Source organism: Nomascus leucogenys, chromosome 5, assembly GCF_006542625.1.
Source record: "Nomascus leucogenys isolate Asia chromosome 5, Asia_NLE_v1, whole genome shotgun sequence".
NCBI classification, from domain to species: Eukaryota; Metazoa; Chordata; class Mammalia; order Primates; family Hylobatidae; genus Nomascus; species Nomascus leucogenys.
In genome coordinates, this window is record NC_044385.1 from 65,528,703 (window position 1) to 65,540,992 (window position 12,290).

General features: G+C 34.5%; 1 protein-coding gene across 1 annotated transcript; it reads right to left on the reverse strand.

Moving 5' to 3' along the window:
• Positions 1-1,014: 1,014 nt before the first annotated feature.
• LOC115830425 (protein FRG1B-like) lies at positions 1,015-7,739 on the reverse strand. Its single transcript, XM_030813304.1, has 4 exons — positions 7,283-7,739; positions 6,457-6,524; positions 4,439-4,550; positions 1,015-2,181 (listed from the first exon to the last, which is right to left on the reverse strand). The coding sequence occupies exons 2-4, from the start codon at positions 6,501-6,503 to the stop codon at positions 2,041-2,043; spliced, it is 300 nt and encodes a 99-aa protein (XP_030669164.1). The 5' UTR covers positions 6,504-6,524; positions 7,283-7,739; the 3' UTR covers positions 1,015-2,040.
• Positions 7,740-12,290: the final 4,551 nt, after the last annotated feature.

Sequence of the window (12,290 nt, forward strand, 5' to 3'; positions counted from 1 at the left end):
GGCCTGGGTACACATCCTGTTTTACCACACCTTGAAATCACCGTGATTTCCATGAACTGACTGACAAAAACCACGAGGATGTAAGGAGGGTCAGAGGCTGTCTTCCTGTCTGTAAGGCTGAGCTCACATCCACCTCACAGGAGCATTATGGAAATTCAAGATTACAACGCATGTGCCGGATGCATGCAATGAAAAAATATAACATTTCACTTCTCCAAGAAAATACCTACATTTTAGATTGAAATTGTTTGAGCTTTAGATTTGAAATTATCTGAAATCAAGACTATTCTAAAAGAAAATCAAACATATGACCGGAAATCTAACATGAAGAACATACAGAGATTTGATAGATGCTTTTAAATTACACTGGTAGAGAAAAATGTAACACAAATTTTTATGCTGTAATTATAAGAAAGAAGGACATTTTAGAAAAGGCATTTGCCCCCTCTCTTAGAGCCTTCCACTCTGGCCCCCACAATGCCTTACAGAGCAAATCTGGGTCAGACTGGATGCAACGTCTGATTCCCAACAGAGACAAACAAAGCAAGGTTTGGGATGCTCAGTACTGGGACGGAATGCCAAGAAACAGAAAAACCATGTGTCAAGAAGGGGGGAGTTATTCTTTAGACACATCCTGGTATATGTTTATCATTAAAGATTAGTGCCTTTGCTCAGTTCTGGGATGGAATGCCAAGACACAGAAAAGCCGCGTGTCAAGAATAGGGGAGTTATTCTTTAGACACATGCTGGTATATGTTTATCATTAAAGATCAGTGGCTTTTGTGAGTCTAAAAAATTAAGACTTAAATGTTTTCATCAAATTCCAGTTAACTACCTGATTTATCTAGGTTATATTAACAGTATTATTTAGAATTTCACCTTGATATGAAGACGTCTGTGTAACTTTTATAATGATGTAAAAGAAAGAGTAGGATTAGGGAGGGCACAGGCCACTGGTACAACGGATAACATGTCTGACTATGGATGAGGGAATTTAGCCTGGAATAAGGAATTTTTATTTCCAGTTTAGTGATGCACACAAATTTTAAAAATAAAATAAAAATAATGTTTTATGTGATTCATGTTTCTCCTAATGCAAAGAAGACGGGTACTATTAATAAAAATATTTTTAAAATGTAAGGGCTAAGGCCCCAGAAGTTCTGATTTTTTATGTTTCATAGAGTGATTATCATCACAGAAGCTCAAGCATTACATAAATACAAATGTGTATACCCCTGACCTGGTAATTCTGCTTCTGGAAATTTATCTTCAGGTCCACCTGCACATCTACAAATTGATGCATATTCAATGTTATGTACTGCAGCACTGTTTATAAGAGCAAAAGACTGGAAACAGCCTAAATTTCCATCTATAAGAGACTAAATAAAGGTACATCCCTAAAATGGAATATTATGTGGTTGTTAAAAAAGAGAAAGAGAGGAAAAGCAAGAAGAAGAGAAAACTTTCTACATTCAAATTAATAGTTGAAAACTCTCCAAGATACAATTTTAAGGAAAAAAAAATCAAAGTCGAGAAGAATATAGAGGAGGCTACCTTTAGTGTAAAACAGTTGAAAATTATAAATATATTCATATGTTTATAAAGAAATTTTAGGAGGCTATAAAAAAACAAAGGGAAAGAGGAACAGGAGCTGGGACACAGGTGAGTAAGACGCATGGCAGGCATATGTCTTCATATGCTTTTATTTGAAAATGTTGGACCACGTGTACATGTTATCTATTTTAAAAATTAGATTTTAAAATACAAGCAAGAAAACAAGAACATGAAAGCCTAAAAACAGCATGTGGAACTACCAGAAAAAGATACTAATCCATGGAGATAATGGCAAGGTAGCTCCTAGATGCACTCATTTCTCTACCACATTGTATAAACGAGCCATCAACTATAGAATTTATAATTAAAAATGAGTCTATTTGAAACACCACATTATAAAAAGCTATTAACTAAATCTTTAAAGTGACAGTAAATGATGACTTAACATTTTAAGGTGATACAGTCACATCGCATGTGTGAATGTAGTCATCTGTATAAAATGTCATCGTTACCTTGAGTTACCTTGATCATTTCTTCTTCTCCTGCTGTTTCACTTTTTGTTTCTATGTCCCCTGCTTCATTGCATCTAATAAAGCAGCTATTTGAGGCCAATAAAGCCATTTTCCCCTAAGTGAAACAAAATAACAAAATAGCCATGAGGATACTTCTTGTAGAAGAAACATTAAGTGTTTAGACTGAATTAATTTTTCCTCCCTGATTTAAAAATCACAGAAAATAACTTAGAGAAAAACCTGAAAAATATAATACAAGAACATATAGAAAAGGAAACCAAAATCACCTTTCATTTTACTATTCAAAGATTACCACAATAAACATTTGTAGTGTGTCTTCCCAGTAGGACTAAATTCTAATCAGATAAGGTAAGATTGCTTCCTTTCTAAAAGATCTTCTGAAGATAAAACTGATTTAGTTCAGTTTGAATAATTAACTTTAAAGACAAGAACATAATTATGAATGCATACTTTATTCAAATATTGGCATTTTAAGTAAAATTTATTTTCTTCACAATTAGAAAACATGAAAAGGTATATACAATCCTTTGGTGTTTTGAATTTAAGAATCAATGTCTGAGGGACTTTTGTGTGTGAAAATAAATATTCATATACGTTTTTAGTTGCTTAATGTTTGATGTATTACACTGCTTTCTATTAAACAAAACTTTAAAAACTGATTTTCTTGTGTATCTAAATCTGGGTTATAAATTTGGTTAGCTTAACTCTCTTAACAAATATAATGTTTATTTATAACTTGTATTTGGTTGATTTTTTTTGGAAAACTTGGAATACCATAACACTTAGACAAAATATTTATAAATACAATGATTACAAAATATGTTAACCTTATATCACATCCAGTTAAAAACGTGCTGATAACATGGATTTAATTTCTTAGTCAAGTCACAAGGGCTGGGTGTTCTCTCATCTGGATGGCTCCTGGTGTGCCCTGGAATGTGGCGGTGTGGTCCAAGGCGATTTAAACCTGTGCCACATATTATTCAGCTGAGTCCTTTTTGCAATAGAGTTTTAAGACACTCTTCCATTTAAATTTAAAATTTTTGAAACTTAGTGTCCTTCCTAAAAATAAAATGAAATGAACTTTCCTAAAGTGTTGTATTATTAGTACTATCTAAGTCATCATCCTGGCCTTATGAAATATTGGCATTTTCTACTGGTGTAACTTTTATTAGAAGTATCTCATCATAACTAGTAGGATCATCTCAAAGGGGTTGCAACAGATTAGCAGGTAATGAAATCAATGTAGTGCTTCCTGAATGGTATTGGGTGGGTGGGTGGGGGGGAAGGAATATACACAGACACACAGAGGAAGGGGTAAAAGAGAATAAGAAATATCAAGGTGCATAACACATGGATAAGTATTGTTAAGCACAACTCTTGCTTCAGTTATACATGTGTGTGTGCTGGGCTGCAATGTAAAAATGCATTTCTCAATGGATTGGGTCAAAATAGTTTTCAAGTCACTGACAAGATTTTATCGTAGGGGATGAGGAAATCAGTCTAAGTGATTACCTCTTTCTGGTGGGATGTTCGTTTAATCTGTCATCTTAGAAAACATTGCTGAGTCCCTATTTTCAGTTCATTATTGTATACTACCAAAGCTGCTACTCAAAGGCTGAGCTTATCTTCTATTTTTTCTGCGTGGTGCCCAGTATTCCTTACTGTTTTTGATATAGTTATCTACTTTTTAAAGACTATTTAGCACTCACATATTTTTGTTCAATCTTTACTTCTCACACAAACAGAAAAAGGAAATTATGTATTCTGTATCAACAAAGATTTAACAAAACATCTGTATACTACAACTGTCTACTTACTAAAATTAAGAATTAGTATGTATCTTTTTTCTTCTTATATTAAAACTATCTTTTCGTACACTATTTTAAGCTTATGGACTGAAAGTCTTTTAGAGATAATTTACTTCAATGAACTATTATTATTTATTTTATGCACAAATTGTCACAACTTGGTCTTAGCAAGCTCCACTGTTCGCTGACAGTCTCTAATGTTTCTGAAAGCATCCATGATTTCTGCTACAAAGAAGATACTTAGGGACTATTCTGTTTTCCTTCTCTGAGACCTAAAATTGACTGGTTCTTTAATGGAAATGAGATCCATATCTAGGCACTAAGGGTATACAGAAATAATTGTGGGCAAAAGTACTAATGCTATTTTTGTTGCACTCTATTTTGAGATCTCTTTAAGGCTCTATGTTCCTATTGATTTATTCCAATTTAATGTATTATAGTATTGCATCCTACTTTTTCTTTTTAAATATATTATGATTGACTGTCACAGACTTTCTGTTAAACTGACAGGAAGTTTTTATAAACAATAACAGCACTTACATTTTGAAAGACTGGTTCCCACTGTTCTCTTGGTCCAATTGCATCTGAACGCCCAACAAGTTCATCTGAATTTATACCAAGATATTGTCCATAGCCAGATTTCAGGGCGATTCTGTACATTAATAAGATAGATAAAAGTTAAAAACTGAGAGAAAATTAATTATAGAACATCAAAACAGGACATGTGTATGTGTGTGGGTGTGTACATATCTAAAATTTCAGACTGGACATATTCCAAGTGTTCAAAAGATGCGTGTGGCTGAGTGGTGACTCACTCCTATAATCTCTGTGCTTTGAGAAGCCAATGGCAGAATTGCTTGAGGCAAGAAATTCAAGATTAGCCTGGACAACATAGTGAGACCCCATCTCTACAAAAAATTTTAAAAATTAGCTGGGCATGGTGTTGTGAGCATGTAATACCACGTACTTGGGAGGCTGATGCAGGAGGATTGCTTGAGCCCAGAAATTTGAGGTTATAGTGAACTATGATCACACCACTGCCCTCCAGCCTGGGTGACAGAGTGAGACTCTGCACCTTCAAAAAAAAAAAAAAAGCTACATGTGACTAGTTGTTGCCATATTGGACAGTGCGGTTTTAAATTTAGTTTTATATTTTGCTTTTTTAATATAAACATTGTACCTTATATATTACATAACATATATTTTCAAAATTCATCATTCTTCAATTATACCTCTTTAAAGTTCAATAATAAATTACTAAAACTTACTTTTTCTCTTATCATAAATAGTTCTATTTACATCTGTTCTGTACATAAAACTGATTTATCCTTAGAGGAAATTCCTAGAAATAATTGGATCAAAGGGTATAAACTATAAAGTTCTTATGTCATCAAACTGTTTTCCAGAAAATGCTGCTTCCATTTACATTCTTACCTCAAATTAACAGAGTATGTTTTGTATCATGGATTTTTTTTTAAACATTATGACTCTAAAAAAATACTTGAAAACCTGATATAGAAAAAACCAGTATCCTATTAATTTGCATTTTAGTAGTTAACTAGAATAACAATTGTTTTTCTTTTCCTTTCCTTTTTAGATTTTAGATTATCTGGTAATGTCCCTTGTCCATTTTTCTATTGAGATCTGACTGTTCACAATTTTTCTACTGGGGTCTTCAGTGCTATGAATTCTATACAAGATACACATGAAGAGTAAGAACTCACTGCCTATTAAGATTGTTGCAAATATTTTCCTCATTTGTCAGTTAATTTTCTTCATAATCCTTTTTTGTTTATAATTGTAAAGCAGTTTAAAACTACTGAATTTTTTCTTCCTCTGCTTTTATTCTTTGTCTTTCACCATACTTATCAGACTTTCAAAGAAAGTACAGAAATAATCATCTAAATGTGATTTTTTAAAATTATGATTTCTAATCTTTTACCTTACCGAGAATCCCCTGGGATGCCAGAATTGACTTTTACTCCTTTATATGTTAATGATTACATAACAGAAATCATTATCATGTTGATGTAACCAATTACTAAAATATGTAAATTCACTTCAGTATCTTTTTCCGAAAGAATCATTCTATACTTCCGCACAAGGTGAGAATAAAAAAGGTTACTTTATAAAATGACTGTAAAAATAGTGAGTAAAAATATTCTTTTGGTCGTTATGATGCTGTAACATTCTCTGCTGGTTTCAACAACATTCCTTTTTTTAGTCTTCCTGTTTGTCTTTAGACTTCCAAACAGTGAGTTTAAATATCATAGCAACAGTGAACCAGGTTTTGTACTATTTGATTTTTTAATCTATCTTATTTGGTGTGTGAAATTATTAATCTTCATTTTTTAACTTACATATCTGTTTTCCAGCCTAGCATTATATATTGACAGGAAATCCACTAAAAGTGATCACAAAATCTACTTTTCAAAAAAGATATATCGTTTTTTATATCAAAATTACCCTGTGGGCTTAAGACAGATACTAAAATTTTAAATGAATACAATTAAATTTTTAAAATAACTGGTACTAATTATATTACAACATAAGCTCACCTGGAATCAGATAATTTGACAGCGGTAAACTGCTCTGGAGGACTCATCAACTATTGGAGAAAAAACATCTGAAAATAAAATTGACATTTGCTATAAAGAGATTATTTTGCTTTAAAAAATGTGGCTATTTTCTTCTGCAATTAAATGTAAGAATATTCAGATATTCTGATGTCACTGTAATACTGTATCTTTGGAATCAAGATCTATTTTACCTTCTTTTAACCACAGTGCTAATTTTATATACTGAGTAAGACAGGGTGATACAATGCTTATATAGTAACTTTCGAGATAGCTTCTCTTTATGTTTTAAAATACAGTCATAAATAAGCACTTATTTAAAAAGCTAAATGCTTTCATTTATTCAAGGGATGGTCTTGCTAACCAAACGATGCTGCTTTTTATCTTCTAATTACTTCATATCTCATTAGTGCTTCCTCTAATGGGCTAAAGAAAATGGGGAAACTTCAAATTGTTAAATGCACCCAGGTTAGTTTTGGTAATAGGTCTGAATAAAAAAGAAATTCAAACATTTTTGACTCAAATAGGTTTTCTTTTTTCTTTCCACTTACTATTTTAATTATTCATGTTGTTTTGATTTCCAAAGATACTCTTCTGGAACTATACGGAATGTTTTCAAATGCTTATATTAGAAAGAGGGACTTGCCAGTGGCTGGTAAATATTAAGGAATTAAAAAAAAATGGAAGAGTCAAATGCAATGCTTCCATTCCTTTGGAAAATGTTTGAGACTAGTTAAGAGTTTGGCCTAAGTGAATGAATGTCCTAAAATCTACACTTGTGGCAGCCTCTTCCCTTCCAGACACAAACCTTCTTTGTGTGGAGCTCCCAGAGTAAAAAGACCGTTGTCAAGTGCATGTATATAGGTTCCTTCATCCATTTCAATGGCTACGGTTCCTGAAATTTCACCAAAGTTTGTTACTGTCCACCAGATTCCTAAAAAATAAAATTGATATTTCAACTTTATATTTTAGTTTTGACACAGAGTTCTTTGTTACTATAACTTAGTTTTAAAAACTTTTTATTTTGCAGTTGTAAGAAGTAATACAAAGATCTCACATATCCTTTACTCGCTTTGTCTCAATGATGACATCTTGCATAAGTATCACACACTGTCAGAATCAGGAAACTGACATTGATATAATCCATGAAGCTTATTCAGATTTCACCAGTTTTACATGTACTTGTTTGCATGTATGTGCACAGATTCATGCGACTACCAGCACAGTCAGGATTAGGTTTTTAAAACACAAAATAGCAACATACAGCCAGGCATGGGGGTGCATGCCTGTAATCCCCGCTACTCGGGGAGGTGGGAAAGAGGATCACTTGAGCCCAGGAGTTCAAGGTTATACTGAGCTATGATCACACCACTGCACTCTAGCCTGAGTGACAGAGCAAGGTCCTGTCTCGAAAAAAGACCAAAACAAAACAAAAGGCAACATGTGAAGGTACAAAGTGATATATGGAGAACAGTTTCTCTCATGATACACCCCAGCCATCTATTCATGCCTGCTTTCCAGAGGCAATGCCTATCATAATATTTTTGAAAAATGCCTCTACAGGAAGACTTTCTAGCACAGTATTTTTTTTTTTTGAGATGGAGTCTCGCTCTGTCGCCCATGCTGGAGTGCAGTGACACGATCTTGGCTCACTGCGACCTCTCCCTCCCGGGTTCAAACAATTCTCTGCCTCAGCTTCCCGAGTAGCTGGGGTTACAGCCACCTGCCACCATGCCCGAATAATTTTTTTATATTTTTAGTAGAGACGGGGTTTCACCACATTGGCCAGGCTGGTCTTGAACTCCTGACCTCGTGATCCACCTGCCTTTGCCTCCCAAAGGGCTGGGATTACAGGCGTGAGCCACCGTGCCCGGCCAGTAATCTTAACTATGATTTTAGATTGAAAGCAAAACGAGCAGAATCTATGTCTATGTATACTAATTTCCAATTTGCCAATAGAAATGTTAGACTCTAGCAATAATTATTTTAGCAGTTGTTATAAAAGTTTATATCTTAATGTTAATATCCTCAAACCTCCTCCTAAATTGTACTTTAACTACAGTAGAAATGAGTCAATCACTAACTGGATATGACATATTAAAGAATTCTTGTTAATTTTACAAGGTCTGATAATGACATAGTATAATGTATAAAAATAAAGAACAAAACAGGTGATGAGAGAAAGACATACCACTTTAAGAAATGTACATTTATGTACTTATGGGTAAAATGACATAATATCTGTGATTTTACTTAAAATTTTCTAGGAAAAAATGTGTGTGTGGGTGTTTATGTAAATGCAATGAGATTGGCAAAATATTGATAATTAATGCTGGGGCCTGGGCACATGGGGGATTCATTATATTCTATGTATGGAATAGTTTGGATATTTCCCTAATAAAAAGGTTTTAAAGATTCAGTTAATTCCACTGCACAAAATTTTCCATTCAACTAAACATTTCATGCTTTTCATAATCAATTTTAAAATACATAAAATTTTAGCTAAAATGAAGTTGGACCCTTATCTAACACCAAACGCAAAAAGTAACTTAAAATAGACCAAAGACCTAAATATAAGAGCTAAAGTTAGAAAACTTTTAGAAGAAAATGGGAAAAGCTTCATGACAATGAATTTGGCAATGATTTCTTGTATAGAACATCAAAGGCACAGGCAACGAAAGAAAACATAGACAAACTGGACTTTATCAGAATTAAAAACTTTTGTGCATCAAGAACCACTGTCAACAGAGTAAAAAGCAACCCAGAGAATGGAGAAAATATTTGTAAACTACATACATTATAAGGAATTAATATCCACACTATATAGAGAACTCCAAAAAGACAAATACCACAATTCAAAACTGGGCAAAGGATATACACGGACATTGCTCCAAAGATGATATACAAATGGCCAATAAGCACTTGAAAAGACGCTCAACATCATTAGTCACTAGGGAAATGTAAATCAAAACCATAATGCAGTACCACTTCACACCCATTAGAATAGCTATTATCAGAACAAACAAACAAACAAAAAACAGAAACCAAGAAAACCAGAAAACCAAATGTTGGGCAGGATGTGGAGAAACTGAAACCCTGTGCAATGCTGGGGGGAAGGTAAAATGGTGCGTGTATTTAAATGCACTGAAGTGTACACGTAAAAATAGAAAAACTGGCAAATTCTATATTTTGTATATTTTACCTCCACATACACATAAAACCAATGGAGAAAAAGAAAATTAATCAATGTTAAAATTTCAGCTAAAGATGATTAGAAAGCAATAAAACTAATGACAATTTAGATGATTGAGTTATAGCTACAATTGTTTTCAGTAAAAGAAATAATGCTTTATTCAGAATCATTATGAACAGTGTTATGATTAGCAAGTCTTTCTTATACATGTAATAGTTAATAATTTTAAATTAGTTTTATTTTGTATGTTCTATGCCACGTTCACCAAGTACACTTAATATTAAATAAAATCATTGAAATATAGTATCTCATTAATGTTTAGCAAATGAAGAAGAAATTTCTGGCAGAGAAGCTCCTCAAAATTTTCACACTCTGTCCAAGTAGGGAAATGATACAATAACATTACTTATAATATTGTCAACTGAAAAAGAAATTACTTTGAGCAGATACCAGTATTTTTTCTCAATGAGATTTCAAAGAATAAGAAAGCTAAACACAGTATCATCAAGAATTAAATGTGAGCATTCTGTCTATTTTCTGCAAGTGGCCTCCATTCAGCCTTTGGAGGTATGCTTATATGTTTAACGACTAAAGTAACATAACATAATACTTAACGGTGCCACTCGCCACTCTGGGGTTTTAGCTGTGAAAAAGCAGTGGATCCTAAGAACAGTAGGCACTGAAGTTCCCTGTCTTTACATCAGGTTACAGCTCAAGCTGTGTATATGCTGCAGACGCCCAAGCTGAATTTAAGAGAATCGGCTCTAAAATATTACTTGCTATTTAGACACATGATTAAAGTTATTTCCTTTTAAACCTTAGGCACATGGTCAAATATTCCTGCTGTGTTGTCTCACAATGCATAACAAAGTTTTTCACATATTTTCACATAGTTTAGAATGTTTATATATGTCTGGCATGCCTGTAATCCCAGCACTTTGAGAGGTGGAAGCAGGAGAATCAATTAAGCCCAGGAGTTCAAAATCAGCCTAGGCAACAAAAGGAGATCCCAATCTCTACAAAAAAATTAAGAAGAGGTATGGTGGTACGAGCCTGTGCTCCCAGCTACTCAGGAGTCTGAGGTGAGAGGATTGCTTGAGCCTACGAGGTTGAGGGTGCACTGAGCCATGATCACGTCACTGCACTCCAGCCTGAGCAACAAAGCAAGAGCCTGTCTCAAAAAAAAAAAAAAAAAATGGCCCGATGCACCAGTGTCATGGCTGATAAGATACTACCAGGGCACCCTCATTCTAGCATCAAGGCTCTGTGACAGCTCACCTCACCTTCTGACTAACCCAGTGCTTCCGTGCTAAGGGCCCCCTTAAATCTCTACCTTCATTATGTGCTTGGCACAAAGGAATGATATATCTTAGATTTGGAAATGGAATTTTCTTCCCCAATCTTACTGTAGTCTAAGTACCCTTCACAGACCTTCTATTAACCCATAGCTGACTTAGCTTTAGTTCCTGGGTAAATAAAATACGTGTTTTGCAAACTACAATGTTGTAAGTTCAATTGCTTCTGAATCTAGCACAGCTCAGTGAAACTCTTTGCTTACAGACATGCTCATTTTTATTAATGTCACACATGGTATTCTCCATGTGAAAGACAGAATTTCTTTCATCCTATTTACCAATCCCTTCAGATCCTTGTGAGGAACCAAAAGAACAGCTTTAAAAAATTAAAAGGTTTTTTTCTTTCCCTTCACAAACAGGCACATGCTTACTTATACGGCAAGTTTAGAAAATCCACAATGCAAAAGAAGGTAGAAGGACAAAGAGAAAAAGACGCAGAAGGACTTCCTCTTCCAGCCAAGATGGACTTGCCTTTCCACCATGACCAACCAGAAAACTGAAATTGGATAGAATATTTGAGAAAACTGTTTTCGGGGATTGGAACACAGGCAGAACAGGACTGTGATATTTGACAACAGGAAAACACAGGAGGCAAATCTCACACACACTTCTGTTTTCTGTCCAATGGCAGTTTCTTGACCACACAGAGAGAGGTAGAGACTCCAAAAATGATGCGATGTCACTGTCACTAAGCTGAGAGTCTTGCAGTGCTAACATGTTGGGAGTTTAGAGAATAAGGTACTGGAGAAGAGGGAACTACATACAGGTGAGGCCTCAAAAGAGTATGCAAAAGTTCTCTGCTGGTCTCGGGCCAAGGGCTGGGGGGAGTACATACAGTAGGCAGGCTCCACAAGGCCTCTGCAGAGTGGCTGGCACTTCTGAGGGCTGACTGGAGATGCCAGAGATCACACAAATTTGGGACACAGCAGAGTGGAGAGAACTCACCAAGTAGACCTAGAACATGTGGCTGAGGCCCATGAGGATGAACCTTTCCTAGAGTAAGAGTCACTGTCTAAGTCTATGGGCAAAACCCTAATAAGTAAGCACAAACTAACAAAGGCCCAGGCTTGACAGGAGCAAAAGGGTGGTCAAATAATTTAATTAGGCATCAAGACATTTAACAGAAATAAAGGTTAAAATGTTATGAAAATGAAAGACTGAATTTATAAGGAAGACTTAACAATCCTAAATGTGTATACATGACAGCTTCATAATATTTTAAGCAAAAACTGCTCAAGTGGACAGATCTAGAATTACAGCTGGAGATT

Bases quoted from the DNA above. Each gene is read 5' to 3' on its own strand.
- LOC115830425 (XM_030813304.1), bottom strand. From the start codon at position 6,503: ATGAGTCCTCCAGAGCAGTTTACCGCTGTCAAATTATCTGATTCCAG. The intron at 4,551-6,456 runs GTGAGCTTATGT...ATTAATGTACAG, and splicing joins GTCAAATTATCTGATTCCAG to AATCGCCCTGAAATCTGGCT. The intron at 2,182-4,438 runs GTAAGTGCTGTT...TGTTTCACTTAG, and splicing joins GGGAACCAGTCTTTCAAAAT to GGGAAAATGGCTTTATTGGC.